General features: G+C 34.2%; 1 protein-coding gene across 5 annotated transcripts in view; it reads left to right on the top strand.

Moving 5' to 3' along the window:
* The window catches only part of LOC149801933 (multiple C2 and transmembrane domain-containing protein 1-like), a 237,077-nt gene that overhangs the window by 21,701 nt on the left and 195,301 nt on the right, over positions 1-20,075 (top strand). Inside the window, exon 1 of one of the 5 annotated variants that reach the window (XM_089956317.1) lies at positions 18,443-18,966. The exons of the other annotated variants lie outside the window; for them this stretch is intronic. Within the exon in view, the coding sequence (XP_089812443.1) occupies positions 18,891-18,966 (76 nt within the window). The 5' untranslated portion in view covers positions 18,443-18,890. Of the gene's footprint in view, positions 1-18,442; positions 18,967-20,075 lie in introns of those variants that run through there. 5 annotated transcript variants of the gene reach the window in all.

The following is a 20,075-nucleotide window of genomic DNA, read 5'->3' as shown; positions in this document are numbered from 1 at the left end:
AGAGGTAACATGTGGCAATATTGCATTCATCTGGCTATTGGCGAATGGTTTATGTAGTTAGGTACCCCCTACCTACTCCCTCCTTTGATTTATTTGCTAATTGGTTTTGGGCTTTCTCATCAATTTTAAATGTTAGAGTTTTTTAATGATCATTAAGCAAGTGAATGTGTTTTTCAGGACATGGTTTTCAGTAATGCCATTGTATGACATAATGCATAACAATTAATTGTGGTACATTTCAAACATGTCCCTGTCAACAAATACTTGTAAACTGGATGTTTGTTCATCAGTACATGTAATGTGATATTTTAGAATGTTGGATTCTAGTGCATGGAAAATGTGCATAAGAATTAAATTTCAAGGCAGTATAATACGCAGCTTCCTCATTTTAGCATGCCTGATTAACTCATAATATGAGGGCAGATGTAGATAAGTTTTCTTTCGTTTGCTGAATGCAGCAAACATTGCAATCAGTCTTAGTGACTGAAGCCTTGATATATTGCATAATTTAGTTTTGAAAATGGTACTTAATGTGCAGATGTTTGAAAAAAATAATTCACAGTTTTTCTTAAGATAGCTTATCTTTTACAACATCGGTTCCTAAACTCAGGTCATGATCCAAATTAGCAGCCATTGGGGGAGGGGGGAGGGGAGCATGACCTCAGTAGGGTCCTGAAGGGCTATCAGTTGTAATATTATAAGCCTGGGTGTTGGGAGGTCCAGTTGCTTGGCAATTTAGGGTTGCAGCAAAAAAGGGCTGGCAACCACTGTTTTAAAACTTCTTTTAAAAATAAATTCTCAGTACACCTATACAAAGCAGTGCACAATGAAATGTCGGTTAATTAGAATGTTGGTAATGTATATTGATGATAGCACTTAAAGAAATAAACAAATCTTTTGAAGTGAAATTCGTGTTTCAGTTTTATCTTTTAGTTTATTTTGGGATTTGCTTCCTTTGATTCAAATGTCAATTAAATGTCGTCGTGATGCCTATGAGAGTTTCCATGAAAATGGCCTAATTAAATGCCGACAGTGTTTTGATCTGTGAATTGCAGAAGTGGTTTTGCTGCATTGTTATACTAATTTGAAATTAGACTTACTTTGTATTGTCACATTAATTATGTCTGTTCTGTTAAATCAAGTAAAGATGACAGAAGAAAAAAAACAAAATTAAAAGGCATGTTAATCTTGCCAGCATAGGAACTAATGGTCACAATCAGAGCTGTTGTAAAGGGCAGTCAATATACCAGGTAGGCAGCTGGTGTGGAGCCAAGTCTGGGGGTGAGTGGATTGGTGCCATTTTGTGGATTTTTTAAAAAATTTTAATTCACTATTTTTCTTAAATAAATGTACAGCTTTTTCATTACATTACTTTGTTTAGGTATTATTGTCATGACTATTAAGACCTTTTAAAATATGAATAGTTTAAAGGTTTATAATCGAATAAGGGCTACTGAATGTGAACCTAGTCCAGTGCACTGTTTACTCAAGCACAAGCTTGTGATAGCCCTGGTCACAGTTGCATGTCACATCAACTCATTTCATTTGACTAATGGAACATTGTTTTAAGTATCATAATGTAATTAACATCATTGAAGTATGTAACATTGAGCAGCAGTTTATCCTAATCATTTGCTAATGTTATCAAAGATAGCAAGGGAACCAGGCAAACGTCATACTTAGTGAATGAAGATATTAGTTTCCCAAATAGGGGTTGTTACAAAGAAATGAGATCTGATGTTTGTTAAAATTCATGGCTTGGCACTCAGAGATTTGCTGGACGAGTTGAAATTTCCCACTTGCAATCACATGGTCAATGTTCTGGTGATAGAAAAATAAAAAAACTGGATACAAGACAAGGTTTACTGTGCAAAAACAGAAGTAGAATGGAATGACACTTTGGTAGAGTTTAATATTGATAGGACCTTCCCAGGGGTTATTAATCATCATTCTGCATCATTATTCAGTGAAGATTTAATCCCTGGTTGTCAGACCCATTCACATTAATTTCAGCACATGATTATTTGAATTGGATTTTGAGATAGCTGGATATGTACAGAACCTTGGTGGAGGTAATTATCAGTATTGTACTTGACATTTTTCTCAGTGTTGACATGTTCATTCCATTGTAAAACAAATGATTTCTGTGTTATATATATATATATATATATATATATATATATATATATATATATATATTACAGTAACAGCAACAAGTTGAAAAAAACTAGTTGAAACATAATTTAAAGTTAAATGTTTATTCCTGTAAAAACAGTCATGTAAAATTTTGCAAACATAACTGTTTTTCTGTTTGATTTGTTTGTCTTGTCTATGTTTTGTATTTGCCTTAGAAAATGACTCATTAAAGAGTCAAAAGTGCTCAAGCTAGTTAGATACTAGTTTCTCACTGTTCTTTGTCGGTTTATTGCATTTATCTTAATCAATCCCTGACACACGTGATTCCTTGCTGGATCCAGTGCACTTGAAAGGATTATTATTTGCCCTATGATTTGTATTCTTTATATATATATTTATATACACACACACACACAAACACACACCACTCCCTCGATAAGTCACACCCTGATAACTTGCAAACCTGCTTGTAACATGGGGTTTGAGTCATTGATCCCATTTGTTTTACTAGAAAGTATTGATTAAGTTGACTCCTATTTGTTTAACATGACAAAATTCACAATCAAAATTGGTAAATGAAACCTTTATATATTGCTTGTTTTATCGTCCAAATGGTTGATGTGACCTGGATATTTGTATCATCATTATGAAATTGTCAACTTTTAATAAGAAGTCCTGTATTTTGTTAAAAGTTTATTTCCAAACAACATTCTTGGTGCACTGTAAATAATAGTATGCAAAGAAATTTTGATCAATGAAAATGGCGCTAATGCCTACTTGAGGCAGCACTATAATAAATTAATACCAATTAAATAAGTATATTTATCAAGTGAAATGCGTGTTTTAGTTATAGTTTTTAGTTCGGTTTAAGTGTAATGATCATAAATAGAATGTGCCCTGTTGTATTCAAACATGAAATATGTCAATCTACCATAACAGCTATGTCCATGAGCATTTCTATGAGAACCTCATTAAGTGCAGATGATGTTTTGATACCTAATTTGTGTAAGTATTCATTGTATTGCCGCATTGGATTGAAAGCTGACCTAATTGTATTACCATGTTAATTAATTTCATATCAGATAAAGGGGGTTGAATAAGGGGCATGCAAATCCAACTGGCCGAGTGTCAGGTCATCAACTACTATTATTTTTTGTGTGAACGTAATATAATTAAACTACCTTTAACAAGCGTACTTATTAGCAACTGTGATTAAAGATAGCAAGACATCTAAGCAAAATGAATACTTGATGACATAAAATTCTGTTTCAATCGTTTTATTAATGAGAAGCTACCCCTACAAAATGATCATGAATAATTCATGAACTGGCATGAACTGTTCTTGAACAGTTCATGAACCAAGTTCATGAACTTGGTTCATGAACCATTCATGAAAGTTCATCAAAAGATTCATGAACTATTCATGAATGTGCATGAACTGAAAATGGTCAGTTCATGAAATTATGACTTCATGAACTGTTCATGAACCAACAGTTCACAAACTGTTCTTGAACAGTTTTGAACTATTCATGAACTGAATTCATGAACAGTTCATAAAAGTTCACAAATTGGATCATCATCATCATCCATGAACAAGTGGATGAACATATTCATGAACTATAATGAACAAAGTTTATCAATGAGTCATGACTTCATGAACAGCGCCTATAAATACCTATTTCATCCTGAATCATTATAACCTTAGATGGGGGGGTTTTAATACAGTATAAAATGCAACATATTATCTTAAAAATGGTATTTAATTTCAGATCAATTTTTAATATGCAACAAAGAACATGTAAACTGACAAGCGATATTCTTTTTTTTTTACTCTTAGCAAAACATTTTGTATGTTTTGTAATTTTTCTTAGAAAATTTTTCAAGAGATATTGGGGCAGTTGTGTGCAATCAACTGTTGAAGCATATTTCATCATCAAGGGGCTGTCTTTCAACTGGGGTTTCTCCTGACCAATCTTTTTCCCAGAGACTGACCTGTCTGATAACTCTTTTGTGAAGGTGAGGGCCTATAATTGTCACTACTGAATGTCTCCATCTGCAACTGAAGCTGTTCCATCTGATTACTGTCACAATATAATGTCTCTTCCATCTTGGCCATAGGATCCTCCAATTTTAAAATTTTCCTCCTTAACCAACAAACTTCATCCTCTAATAATTTTACTTTTTTTCTGTCTGGTCTAAAAGAAAGTAAAGTTAGTTAATTACAGATAATCTCTGATCAACATTGTTTTTAGCTTTTAGCACATTATCATTGTACCCCACTTTATTTACTGGAATAATATGATCCAACTCAAAAATTATTTAATCCCTTACACACAATACACAGCTTAACTGAGCATTCATATTATTGCAGAATTTTGTCACTAGTTTTATATTAACTGAAGCTGTCTAGCCATAGGTATAGTCACAGGAGTCGGAATAATGTTTTAATCAATAAAATGTGACAAATTTTTATGACAACATCGTTACACTAAATAACCTTATCTGTGTGTGTGTCAGTATGTGTGTGTGTGTGTGTGTGTGTATATATATATATATATATATATATATATATATATATATATATATAGATAACAGTTATTTCATGTTTTCAAATATTCTCGCCATTTTTTATTGATAAAATGTCAGACTTGTGTGGTATAGGCCCTTAGTATGTCACTTAAATGCATCCACTCAGACTTGGCATGTTGCATATAGCTGCTTGCAGTTTCATTACATTGTTATTTGCACCTGTATTGTACAGTTTCACAAAACTATTTTGTTGTGGTTTTTATAAAACAAATTTACCAAATTGCATCAGATTGTAGAAATAGTGATGTCCTGTAAAAGAAAACGTTCTCGAACATATCAAATCCTATTGTAGATGTTGTACCGTGTCTGGTATTGAGATCTAAGATGGGGGCTTATGATAATGTTTAGTGATTTTCAAAACTTTGATGAGCAGGTTTAAATTAGGTCTGAGCAAACTCGTGTATCATTAGCTTGGTCATAACTAATATGATGACATATAAAAACCAATAAAAGTTCCATAAAATAATCACAAATGTCCAAGAAAAAGATACCGTAATTTTGATCATCCAGGCTGGGTACACTTTTCTGCCTAATTTTGCTCTCACCAAATCCTTTCCTTCATATTCTTCATAATCGCTTCTATGCACTTCTACTTACTTGAAAAAAAATGATATTTAAAACATTCTCATCTGTCCATTCCACGGAGTCCATGGTTTTTGTTCAAGGTTTTTGCCTAACCGTCTGCGTGCTCTTTCGTTTCTGGGGAAAAGGATGCTCAACTGTTGAAATCTTGCAATATATTAACCAATTTATCACGTCTTCTTTCACAGTCATCCAATCAGGATAATCGTTGTTTACATATTTCGGTTTTTACGGCAAATTGGCAACCAGTGACTAAGTCAATAGAATACGCAGTTTATTACAGTAATGGACAAAGTCATTGAAAGCTTTTTAAAGCAAATACATTTTGTTCATGCTGACCAGAAAATATTTTCCCATATTAATCCAGAACTACTCAGGTTAAGTACACAAGTTTTGAATTAAAGATCTGTATGAACATTTATACAGTGTCATATCATTTAAAAAAAGAAAAAAATATTCACCTTTATTTAAACTTCACTAATATTGTGAGAAGTTTGTATGATGTATTTTCATGAACATTTTATGAATATAATGATTTAGATATTTAATATACATTTTTTTATAGAAATATCTTGGTGGTGCATCAAAGTACTTGAATTGTCCATGACATTTCAGGAACTTCAAAGATATTATAATAGTTCATGAACTTCAAGTACATGATTCATCAAAATTCTTGAAGTGTTAATGAACTTAGTTGTGGAACTTTCATGAACATTTGTTCATGAACTCAAATGATGAACTATCTATCATGAACATTTTCGTAGGGGTTTGACATCTATCTGTCATGAACATTTTCGTAGGGGTTTGACATCTGTCTATCATGAACATTTTCGTAGGTGTTTGGCATCTATCTATCATGAACATTTTCGTAGGTGTTTGACATCTAAGCAAAATGAATACCTGATGACATAAAATTCTGTTTCATAGATACTGTAACAAGATAACCGGGTGGGATATTTCGGATTAACAACAGAACATGTTTTGATGACACAGATATATATGGTTTAATGTGGTGATTGATATGAGCAGTAGATTATGAAGATGTGTGCGTATTTATAATCCAAATATTGGATCTATTTAACATAAAAATGCACAGTTTCAAAGATGGAAGAAATATACAAATAAATTAGTTCAGTAACACTAAAACACAGGATAAATGATTTCACAAATGATTAATGGAAAGATGAATATAGTTCACTCAAATAGTAAACGATGTAAGTTTTTTACACATAGTAAAAATGTATTCGCTCAGGTAGCGAAATTATGTCAGGATAAATGATTCACAAATGATTCAATAATGGAAAGATGAATATAGTTCACTCAAATAGTAAACGATGTACGCTTTTTACACATAGTAAAAATGTATTTGCTCAGGTAGCGAAATTATGTCACTAAACACAAGAACGGATATACCATCTATCCTTCCAGTCCTGAATGATACACTGGGTCTTACTAACCCAAAATTAGCCTATAGCTAATAAAATACATGTATGGAGATACACTCCGTTACCCGTGCACCATATCCGCTCCACAGCTCCTACGAATCAATTTCACAACTGCTATAGACTCCGGACCCTCGGAATACTATGATCACTCGGAACATTAGACCCTCCGGACACTTGAAATATTAGACCTTCCGGACACCCTGGTCCTTTGACGGCTCTACAGCTGGGTCACCTTAGTCACTCTTGACATTAGACACTCCGGACGCTAGACATTAGACACTCCGGCACCTTAAACGCTCCGGACAAACGGACGTTTCTACACTCGAACACTGGACACCCCGGATATTCCTACCCTCAGACAACACCGGACACCCCGGATATTCCTACCCTCAAAAACAGCTGAAAATATACTCGATACAGTGTACTAAACTTGATACAGACATAACGTAAGGACGTTATACATGGTAAGTTATAAAGATTATATTATTATGGCAATTACAAAAACAGAGGTTCAATAGTAAACCTAACCCTGCTCGATAAGACAATAGTAAAGAATTCTTTTATAAAAAAAAAATGTAGCTTTACATTGCCAATTAAATCCTGTACTACGTCGCAACAAGAATAAAAAATGCACGCATTATGCTGTATAAAGAAAACTATATAACAAACATGTAAAGGTAAATATGGTAATACACTAGTTATCACTTAAAACCAAAAAATTACCTACCCCAACAGCTGGAGTTGTGCGAATCCTTTAAGCAGGCCGCTTGCTGGCAAAACCATTAGTATTGTAAAGACCCTTTACATGCAGTAACGTATTTATACCTTTAGAATTTTCGTTTTGCCGTATCGAAAGCACCTTGCACGTGTGGCATAGGATGAATCGTACTCACGATTACGAAATACAATAGACCATATATATAATCACCCTCGGGTATCATTGTACAGCGAAAAAAACGAAACCCAAGTACATGTATTTAATGAACAACATTTACACCATTCCGTGACAGATACATTTTATTAATGAGAGGCTAGTTTCAGAGTTTGTAGTTAATTTGTAATTGTTGAATTGGCACTCAGAGATTTCCTCACGAATGAGAAGGCGTTTCACTATTACATGAACTTGCAATGAAATCACTGTATCAATATTTTACTAACAGAACAATTAAAAATATATTGACTTTCGACTATGATGGCTGTTTCACAAACTAAGTTTTCGTTGTTGTTTTTATTAGAGCGAATCTTGTTTGTGAATTTAAATCAGTAAGTAATCTGGTTCCCTGATTATTATGCTACTTGCATTGGATTCCACTATAGTAGAGAGCAGAGTAGGGAGCATATGGATCATGGAACCAGACTAATTAACAACAACATAAAGCAGTGATGTAATACACAATATTTTTGCAGCAGATGGGCATCTTGAAAATAAAGGTAATTTTTACATAAAAACGATTAACTTGGTGGGAAAAAGCTCTTTGTTGACAATTATCCGCAACACAACTTTGAAACGAGTTTTCAGCCATTAAACAGACCAGTTTGCTACTCCCCCCCCCCCCCAGTTTTCTCTATGCCCAGCGAGGATAGCATCATTTCATATTGCTATGGATGTCTCTCGATAACTTGCACCCTCGCTTATAGTGAGGTCCCATTGTGCATGAGTTATCGAGGGAGAGGTATATATATATATACATATATATATATATATATATATATATATATATATATATATATATATATATATATATATATATATATATATATATATATAGTGGACTCTTGTTTCAGTTATGAAGTTATGTATTTAAATATGCATATGCATCTTCTTGCAGTGAGATCTAAACTGGATGTAAATAGGCAAGTAATGTCAGTGTTCATTCATTAATGTATATGCAAATAGTGTGACTTATGGGATTGGCCTAATGTATGCAAATTTTTCTTGCTTGCTTTCGTAACCTTTTTGTTTTATTGTTTTTTTGAACACTGAATGAGGTTTTATTTGTATGCATTTGAACAGAAAAAGTCTGAACACATGCAGAAACTTTGCGATTTCAAGTAAATTGGTGAGGATTTAGGCTGAGTCACACTTTTGAAATGGCTTAGTTATTATTGGTAGATACATGATTCAAAGCCATAGATGAAGAAATAAATATGTAGTGTATATACAGTAATAGCATTTAATGGTACATGTACCTAAGCACAGTTGTGACCACCTAAAAGTAAACTTAACAAGCTTGTCAGTTCAGAACTTGAATTGGTCAGCCATTAAATTCTTGTAGAGAAACACAGATTTAGAAATTTGGACAGAGAACTAAAAATGCAGGTTTTCATCATATCTCACAGAGGGATGCTAGATATTGAAGTGGCATGTAGGGGGGAGTACTCTAATGTCATTAACTTGTACAATATGATCACTATGGTTCTGTGCTAGATTACATCCTGACTGACCCTTATGAATGATTTGCCTCTTTATTTACAAAATACAACTATTTCAAATCTCTTTGCTGATTTATACCACACTGACTGATAGTGAAGTTCTCATTAGCTGTAATACTGATTATAACACACTCTGAAATATAATTCTCATTACTGTACTTCAGAAAAATTTGCACCGTGCCAGAGATGATTAAAAACTTAGTATAAACAGAATGAAATGACAATGACACATAAGTATATCACAGGCTATAAAAGTATTCTGAATACAATTATATAATAGCCCAGAGAAGATAAGATTGTCAGAAGTTACACTTTTTTTTACACTACGACCTAATTTTTGGTAGTCTTGCAAGAAAAGGGTCTTGGCATAATCAGGTTCCTGGTGTGCATGGAATGAATACAATAGATTCGTAATAAATAAGGTTTCCTCAACACCGTTTGCTGTCCAACATGAAATACTTACTCCCTGTTTCTCACAGTAGATTTTATACAAGTTTTTTTAACCTTTCTTTCTTCGTATAATATGGGCAATATGTTATCGTGAAACTTGCTAAACCTGGCCGACTAAACTGTTCAGACTCCAGAAATAAGAATTTAACATTATACTAGGTCAAATTCCAGTTATGCAATGGACAAATTAAGAATACTTGTAATTTAAAAATTTAACTCTGATGTGAAATTCTAAGCTTATGTATAACATTTCATGTTAAAGTCATTAGTATGGTAGACAACAGCAGTGGCCTTGGTTAAGTAGTAACTGCAAAATTCCAAACCTGCAACAGAATTATTAAAGAAAAGGTTGCGTTGTTTTTTTCCAACTGATTTTGCAATAGTTTTCTTAAAGATGTGAAAGAAGCACCTTCATTAGAGATGTTTCATTGAAGAAGAAAAAGTTAAATGATACATCCTTATAATTATAAAATAAATTGTTAATTATACTCTACATTTATTTCCCTTTTCACATTATGTTCAAAACAGCTTATTGTCATGTCTTCATTTCCCTCACATTCAGTTTAAATGAAATTGATATTGTATATAACTGATATATTACTGCTACATTTACTTGTATACATTGGTACAGTTAGGACTGGTCGGCCTGGTGTCAGAATAATGTGACTGGGTGGGACATCATGCTACATGTCTGCGGCATGATGCCCCAGTGCTAGACATCACTATGAACTGCCACTTTGCAGACATCGTAGCAATATGACTGAAAAATTGTTAAAGCTACGTTAAAAATCTAAATCACCAAATCACATTGGTACAGTGTATTCAGTTGAGATTAGTTTTTTTTTAAAAACTGGGTGACCCAGAAAATAAATACTTTATTGTTATTTTTTAACAGTCAGATTTGCAAACAAAAGTTTTGTGTATTTCAGTTGATTTTTAGGCATGGCTGTTGAGAAATAAATGAATTCTGCAATTGTGCATCTTAGAATAGACTGCAGAGGACTGCATAAAAATGGCCACATATACAGCCTCAAAAGAGATGTTACCGTCATTAAAATGCCCTGAAAGGTGACTAAGCACTCTGCCCAGTGGCTGGTCTGGGAACAACATGGTTTACCAGGGTATTTTGTAGGTTTTTGAAAGTGATACCTTGTCAGATTACAAGACCACATTATTCCAGATAGTCCAGATGATATAGAAAAGGTTGGAACTATATGTAATTTCTTAATGAGACTTTGTATTAGTGCCCATGACAGAACTAGAATTAACATTTGATGTGCAGAGTATGAGCGCTATGTCTGCACAGCTCAGGTTTCTGTTGTTGTTAGTTCCATTGCAGTTGTTGATTTTAACAATTTTCTGGCAATATTTTACCTATTAATGACCCCCATTTGACTTTTGCACTTCTGTTTCATTTCTACCTAATAACCTTTGAAGTAGATGTACATTTTGGATTGAATTCAAATTGCTTATGAAAGTTCCACTTCCATTTCATGGACTGAGATACAAATTTGGTATTTTGATATGTGTTATGAAGATCTATTTCCAGATTTTGGTTTTTACCATTTACTAGCAACACTTAAAGGAGTTAATGGCTCATGTTTGACCTTGACCTTTGCTGTTCATTTGCATCACATTGGCAAGGGTGATCCATGGGATGTGGCACATTTCTATTTCATGCTGTGACAGAAAAGTAATAATTTACCTAGAGTACTGGGGTCTTAATTTTATAAATCAGACTACTAATTTTAGTGGGGTCTCGAGTGGTCTAAAGCACTGACCGTTCCGGATCACTGCCATCTCACCTCTGTCTGCGTGGGTTTGAGTCCAAGACTCGGCTAGCGTGAGTACATGGGAAAGCCTGCCAGTAGCTTCTCATGGGTCCACCAGTTATACTGGCCACCATGTATAGCCTATCTTGTGCTAAAAAATGGCGTTAAATCCTAGAACAACAACAACAACAACTAATTTTAGTTACACTATTGACTTAGGTTGGGTTAGAAAACATGTATCTTTCTCAGTTCAGTGTATAAGATCCCTGTCAGGAAGAGAGAAAAACCTTTTTGCAACCACTTTTGCATCAGCTTCGAATATTAGGCATGTGTATCTTTTCTAGTTCAATGTTACAATCAATGATTTAGTTTTAGATCCTTGCCAGATTCAAGCATTTGCATTGCAATTTATGTCCGGTTATATCATTTCTAGTTGACTATAAATCAACATTTAGTTTTATATTCTTGCCAGATTCAAGCTTTTGCTTTGTTTTTTTATGTCAGACTGGTTATCTGTGATGTTCTGCCATGTATAAACTTTCTTCTCTGTTTGTGTAAGGCAGGAGACTGCAATGTTTCATTTACTTGTAACTTTCCTTGCTTGTAATTTGCTTGTAAATTGTTTTTGTATTATAACGATCTGATTTTGAAGATGTTTATAATTGACTGTCAGTATGTTTATATTTATGGGCTGCAGTGTTCAAAAGATTTCATTTAGATGCACAATTAAATTAACAGACTATATGTGTTACAGATTTTGAATATTCTGGGATGCATGATTTTTCCTCTTCGATAGTATTTAAAATTTAGATAAGGCATTGTTACTAACATTGTACAGCATTTGCTGGGAACACATTCTGTATAGGGATTGAAATATATAAAAAGAGTCAGCTTGCCAAGTCTGGAAAGTACTAAGTAATTTTACATAGCCATTCTGGAAAATACCAAACACTTTTACTTGCCCAGTCTGGAAAATACCAAACAATTTTACTTGCCCAGTCTGGAAAGTACTAAGTAATTTTACATGGCATTCTGGAAAGTACCAAACAATTTTACTTGCCCAGTCTGGAAAGTACCAAACAATTTTACTTGCCCAGTCTGGAAAGTACTGAGTAATTTTACATGGCCATTCTGGTAAGTACCAAACAATTTTACTTGCCCAGTCTGGAAAGTACCAAACAATTTTCCTTGCCCTGAATAACTCTTAAACCAGCTATTATAAAAATATAAACATTGCTGACATTAATGACCTAAATTGCAACATGTGAAAAGTTGTTTTCTAGAACTTATTCTGTAACCCTTCTTACACTAATTAATCCCAAACTGAGACCAGTCTGTTTTCCCTGTAAAAAAGCATTTATTGATACTGATGACTGAGAGAGAAGTGTTTGTACCAAAACAATCTTAAGGTACAAACTATGGACTTAAATGACCAAATTGTACAATATTCTCAAGATGGACTTTAAATGACCAACGTACGTGTGCACTAATCTCAATATGGACTTTAAATGACCAAAATTCTGTTGTCAACAGAACATGGTTTTTAGTCATGAAAATCACTGGTCAGCTCTAAATAAAGACTGATTGGAAAATTCACTCAACCACCAGAAATATTCACTTGCCATTTTGAGTTGGGGGAATGAAGTGAATTATTGGGACAGGAAGGACATCTATTGTCTGACAGTGTGTCGTTTCCAGTACTTACTAAGAAAAAGTCTGCCATTTTAGTTTTTCATAATGTTTAGAATGTCTTATGCAACCATGTTCATGGAGATCAACCAACAAATATCATGGTTGTGTAAGATTGCTGAGTGATGAAAATATATTTTTTTTTCATTTTTCAAAAATATAAATACTCTGACATATAACCATTACATTAAGATTTGAATGTTGCTCATTTATTGGGGAAGTAATTCCTAAGTTTGCTTTTAGCAGTTTAGTTTAATATATGTGCAGATAAGTTGTAATTTAACAGCATTGAAGTATGATCTTTAATGGTCTATTATCTCTCATCAACCATAATAAGCCTGAGTCTGTGCTAAAATGAAAGACATAACTCATCAAAACTATTGCGAGTACAGTACAGTACAGTACAATACAGTACAGCACAGCACAGTACAGTACAGTAAAGTACAGTGCATATCTTTTAATGATGACCATAATACATACAGAGTTTCATAGAGATCCATTGAAAACTGAAAGTAATTGCGTTCATAAAATTCTGTCATATATTGCATCTAACTTTAACTGGGCAATAACTCTTGGAATATTGTGGTGGTACAAATACTTGTTAAGAGGCACATTTTTAGATGATTGCCATAGTTTGTACCAAGTTTGATGATAAACCTAAAAAATCTGCAAAATAAATGGTGTACACAAGAGTGTCTTTCACTGCATTCAGCTGCAGGAGAAAAGGGCAGTAACTCTGCAAACCATTCTTTGAGCAAAGTGATTTGTTGATATGAGCATCTTTAGATGATTACCATATCATATGCCAAATTTCATGATGTTCCATTTAAAATGTAACTAGTTGCTTTCTCTATTTTAGACTCCCATATAGTATATACAGCTCCAGCTGAAAAATGGCAAAAAATTGCAGAAGGACTGTGATTTTGTTGAAATGCATATACATGTATTCAGATGACGACCATAATCTGTTCCAAATTTCACCGCAGTTTATGATAATCTGAAGACATAGCTGCATTCACAAGATTCAGGCATAATGCACTCATCTGCAAGACAAAAAGGGGATTCAATAAAAATATATTGCATGAGACCAGTAATTACTTGAAATGTGCATCTTCAAATGGTGACTATTACATAATAAAGTTTCATAGGGATCCATTGGAAATGGAGACAAGCTGCATTCAGTCTATTATACAATACATCAGATTCCAAGTCAAAAGGGAGATAACTTAAGCAAAAACTTGCAAGAGCAAAGTGTTTTGTTGATATGCACATCTTCAGATGATGACTTTAATGTTTCTTAAGTTTCATGGTGTTCCAGTGAAATTTGAGACTTGTTGCATTCACATAATTGTCATACACTGCACTCAGTGACAAGACCGAAAGACCAGTAATTCTAACAAAAATTGTGGGAGCAAAATAAAATTCTTGATTTTTACATTATCAGATGATGACTGACACATTTACCATGTTTCGTGGAAGCCATTGAAAAGAGAGAGACTATATGCTTTCACATGATTTTGTCATGCACATCATTTAGCAGCAAGTCTTAAAGGGCAGTAACTCTAACAACAGTTTTGAGATGCATGTTTAGATGGTCATACAAGTATAATGGAAATTCATGAAAAATGGCAGGACTGATTGCATATTTATGACACTGTGTGACACATGGAAGGAAGATAGTTGGTTAGACAGAAACAAAGATTCATTTACTCTTGCCTCCTCAAAAGGTCAAGGATATAATTAATAAACATGATGAGTACATGAGTACAAGTAGACGGCAATGTAGGTTTGGGATTCTGGATGCAGCCATTATTTAAGCTTGTAACTTAACCTCCATCTAGTCACCAGTTGTGTTTTGTTAGAGTTACTGGCCTTTAGGTCTGATACAGTGGAAGCTTCAGAAGGGTCAGTATATATCAATCAAGGTTTCATATCCAGGATGCATCCTTTGGGGGATAGATAGGGGCATGGGTATAGGGTGAGGGTCAGAAGTTGCAGTTGCCATTACATATTTTGTAATATAACGAGATGTATTTGCAACAGCTTCTTTCTCTAATCCTGAAATGTTATTAATAATTCAGTTATCATTCAGCAGCCAAATAAATACCATCCAGGTCTCATTCAAGGTGAGTTGTTTAAATGAGGGAATAATTGAATACCTGAAAGTACTGTATGATATTGAAAATAAAAGGGGGATAACCATAACCATCGAAAGACCATACTTTAGATTTAATGACAGGTAGATCTGATTCATAGATAAGAGGCCAGCTGTTGGAATAATCCATTGTCCTAGATACCAAGTTATTGATCACATGAAAATATAGGAAAGAAACAACCTTCATATAGTGTAGGTCTGTGTGTAAATCAGCAGTGGATTATCAGGTATTTGAGGATTGTGGATGTATTTGATTATTAGGGTGCATATGGAATGATTTTCACAAAAACTAAAATCTTGATGAACACAACTTTCGAAGAAATGAGATCAATGGAGATTTATCATTCATGAGGCATTGTTAATATATTAGTACATTGGATCTCACTGGGTTGGCTCTTGGTCAATCTGTTAAAAGCAGATTTTAATTCATTATACAAGGATTTAACATAAAATGCTATTCAATCTTATGGATTGCGACCAGGAAACGAAATCAATAGGAATTTATGTAATCAGGTGGTTGTTAATACATTAACACTGATGGCATTATTAAAGTTCACTTGGTGGATTATTATCAACATGTTGCAGCAAGGTTCAGATTAAGCAGGTGTTATCTGGTTTCCTGATCTCATAGAACAAGTACAAAAGGCAGCATGACTACATATGAACATGTAGATCTTATAATTCTATCTGTATGAAGGATTGGTAAATTTGTGTTATTGTTGAATGAGTTTCCATTTAATAAGATGATCAGGAAATATTACGATATTCCTGGTTGAATTTAGAGTCATCATTTCTTGCTTTGATTTTGAGAGTCTGAGCTAGTAAATTTCGTCTTCGTTTCCTTTATAAATGCAGCAATCTATCTGGAATGGGGTTGCATCAATTTGCAAGCAAAGTGTGACAGATACAGTTAAAATGAATCAAGTATTGATGGGCCAGTAATATAGTATTTGTTTTGTGTCAAGAACAGTGTTGAGAGACACTTGACTTGTCAAATGTTCTTTGTGGTTCCTATGATTTTCAGATGATTCATTGTTTTTTTTAATTTTGTATTGTTTTTATATACTAAAGTGGGTCTTTGGCTCATTACAAGTGCCGACTGATTTTCTGAATTAGGGAAATTCCTGTAAATGAGATAGGATTTTGTTTTCTAGCTCAGTTGTTTTATAAAGTTTGGCAGTTATTCTTGGTGTAAAATGTTCGTAAAAGTAGTGATTACCATCAGACTTGGTACATAACGAAGGGTAGAGTCCAACAAATTAAAAGGTCAGGATCATTCAGGTCAAGTGTTGTTTTTTTGTTGTTGTTTTAAATGCATTAGTTGTACTTTTTGCTTGTAAGGAGATGCCATTATTGTCTTCAAACAGCGCATTTAAGGTCATTTGAGATGCAATAGATTATGTCTTACAGGCAGTGTTAAAGGACAAATGTACAGAAGCTAGTAAATGTCACAATTTTCCATTGCTGGTCTTTGTTTTGTATAAAGACATCCTTTCCCTCAAATACACATGTAATGCATTCTCTCATATGTGGGGCCCCGATTGGCCGAGCGGTCTAAAGTGCTCTCCATTACGGATCACTGCCATCTCACCTCTGTCTGCGTGGGTTCGAGTCTCGGATTTGGCCAATGTGGGTATGTGAGAAAGCTTGCCAGTAGTTTCTCGTGGGTTGGTGGTTCTTTCTGGGGTTTTCTCAGGTTCTTCTTCCACCATTAATACTGGCCGCCATGTGTAGCCTATCGTGTGCTGAAAAATGGCATTAAACCCCACAGCAACAACAACAACAACTCACTGATATGTAGTCACACTTTAGATTTTAAACTTACAAAGTCCCCATCTGAAGTCAATATTGTTAGCCCCAGTTTCATCTGATGTACAAAGCACTGCTGTTACATGCTGTTGGTTAGTTGCCATTACATATTAAGGGAGGTAACTCATGACATCCAATAGATGTCACTTAAACAAAGCACTGAAATATCTGATTGATCCACCAAGGTGTAGATAGTTTGACATATTGGAAGCTTGGCTAGGGAAGATGTTTTAAATGAGGAGTCACAGTGCCTTATATTGGTCATTAAACTGCCATTGGATCAGTCTGTTTTCTACCATGGTGTGTCACTGGTAAAGATGCTTTCCTCCAATTGCGTTGGCACGAAATAACCTATTTTGTGATGCTGTGCAGTAAAAATCAAACCAACATTTGAATACTCTTCAGTAAATTATTTTCTGTTTTGAAGTTGTGCTAAAGCAGTGATTGGATATGAGTAAGTTGAATGAGAATTTTTAAGACTATGTATGGAAGATTTTTTGGTATAGTACTAAAATGATTTATAACATTTTTTTCTTCTCATGTTCTAGATTGGCTTTTTAACACAGGAAGCACAGTAGAAATGGTATTTAGTGTGTTATAAAAATAGTAAATCACCAGAACCAATATAACAATTCCTGCTTTTTTTGTTTTGCCTTCTTCTTTCTCTTTCAGATGCAGGGCCGGCGCTACCATATAGGCAAACTAGGCAGCCGCCTAGGGCGCTGATTTAAGAGGGCGCATTTTTTCAAAAACATTATTGTTTATAAATTTTGAAATTGATATTTTCCGGCGGGGGGGGCCACCAGAATCTAACCTTGCCTAGGGTACCAGATAGTCTGGCGCCGGTCCTGTTCAGATGTTTAATTTTTGGCTACCATTTTTTGATGGCAACATTTTCAAATGATAACGAGATGGTAACATTTTCAAATGATAATGAAATAATCACAAATTGAATGTATATGTGTTCCTGGAATCTATTCAGCTGCCTCATTATTAGGGCAACATGTGTCATTTCAGCCAGAGAAGATGTCAGTACATGTATATAATTGATTATATAACTGCATGCCAGGGATAACATTTGGTTAGCATGGTTTAGAATTTCACATAGCTGAGTGACACCTAATCATTTAGCATCATTAAAAAATAGCATCAATAAATATTTGGAAACAGCTTGTTCCGCTTGATAGGAATATACAATTTTTTTTTACCATACATGCCTAATAAAAGGATCTGTGTTATAAAGAAGGTCTTTAAAGTGAGGGAGTGCTGCTGTAATATCCGTTTAGCAGAAATTTATCTTAATGAATATTGTTTCCTTGCCAAATGCAGTAATTTTGTTCTGGCTAAACTTTGTGATTTACAGAATTTGCAGAATCATCGTCACCTGTGTTTTTGCCAACTGAGGAGTTACAGATATTCTTTCGGAAATCAGCAAAATCTTGTACATCACTGATGATCTCTGACCTTTTTATAGGTGCAGAATTGTCTATTTGTGGACAGGATGGATATTGCATGTACATGTGTACAACATGCAGTTCTTTACCTGTATTGATCATTATAAACAGTGATTAAATTGGTTTGATTTTCTGGCTGTGTATGACAGGCAGATGTGGATTGTCGTTAAAGGCAATTCCCAGATTTGAAAACAGATGAGGGTCATCATCAGAGGCAATTGAAGAATTTGAAGACAAAAGTGGATCATCATCAAAGGCAGTTGCCAAATTTGAACACTAGAACTTTATATAATACAGAATTCAGGAAATGAGGCTTTGCAGAAGGATTTTTATGGTATTGTCTTTATACAGTTTGACACGTGCATGTTAAGGGAGAATGTATCAGAGAGGGAACACTGTCAGATCAAGAAGATATAGGGTAAAATCTTTCCATGAAAAGGACGCAGTCCCAGGTAGGAAATTATATTACTGAGTTAATCTTTTCATAGTTCATGGGGTTTCAGGATTTATTCTAGAATGTGTGATTGTGTGATATGCTTATTACTAACCACAACCCCAACCCCCCAATTATTTTCTGTTCTTGAATAGACACTGCACTTTTTATTTTTTTAGATACAGCTTAGATTTGCATTGATAATGAGTTGACTTGCATTTATATGTATATATCAGGAACATTTTCTTGTAGTGTGTATTAATGCTCTGTGTGTTATCAATGCTTAAGCATGTTATCTTTCAATATTTTCTTTCATCAGTGCAGGGTAGATTTTGCTTTCATTTTGTTCATGTCCCAGTGACTTTTTTGTTTGCTGTTGTGACAAATTTTGTCATTACCCATCTGTTATAAACTCTACTCAACATTTTGAATGTGTCATTGCCCATCTTTCATTAACTGTATTAAACATGAGTGTATGTATGCATCTGTCATAAGCTGTATTCAGCATGAGTCTGTCCTTACCTATCTGTCAAAAACTGTACTCAACTTTTTAAGCATGTCCTACCCATCTATCCTAAACTGTGCTGAACTTTTTTTGAGTACATCTGCACCTAAATTGTAATCAATATTGTGAGCAAATGTAGTGTAACTCCAGACTGGTAATCTTATTCCAAATGTACAAATGCACTGTGTGGAATTATATTATAGAATATTTTCAGGTAAGATTTAGAGTCAAGTTTTAAAATGGAAAGGCCATGTATCAATACATAAATAAGAACAGCATGATAGAAAAAAGCCCACAGGGTTAAATCTTTTGGCATGTAATTTTTTTAATATTGATAGAGGGTTAATGTAGACTATAACTTTATTTTGTGCAAATCAGGCTACAGTGATCTATCAACTTAGTTCATACATGTCACACCTGTAAATAAAAGCATAATAGGCACACAAAAATTACCCTAATCCATGATTTCACAGTGGCATTGCTGTGTAGTTAGTGGCTGCAACAATATCATGGGCCACAAGGGAGTACATGATTCATCATCAGTATGATGGGCCAGAAAGGGAATATGTGAATCCTCATGAAGTCTCATGGACACCAATTGATTATGTGAATCCTTGTTAGTC

The sequence above is a fragment of the Sinohyriopsis cumingii genome, chromosome 4 (assembly GCF_028554795.1).
Source record: "Sinohyriopsis cumingii isolate HCF-2022 chromosome 4, ASM2855479v2, whole genome shotgun sequence".
Classification (NCBI taxonomy): domain Eukaryota; kingdom Metazoa; phylum Mollusca; class Bivalvia; order Unionida; family Unionidae; genus Sinohyriopsis; species Sinohyriopsis cumingii.
The sequence above is the reverse complement of the archived record's forward strand: the minus strand, read 5'-3'. Positions and strand labels throughout refer to the sequence as shown.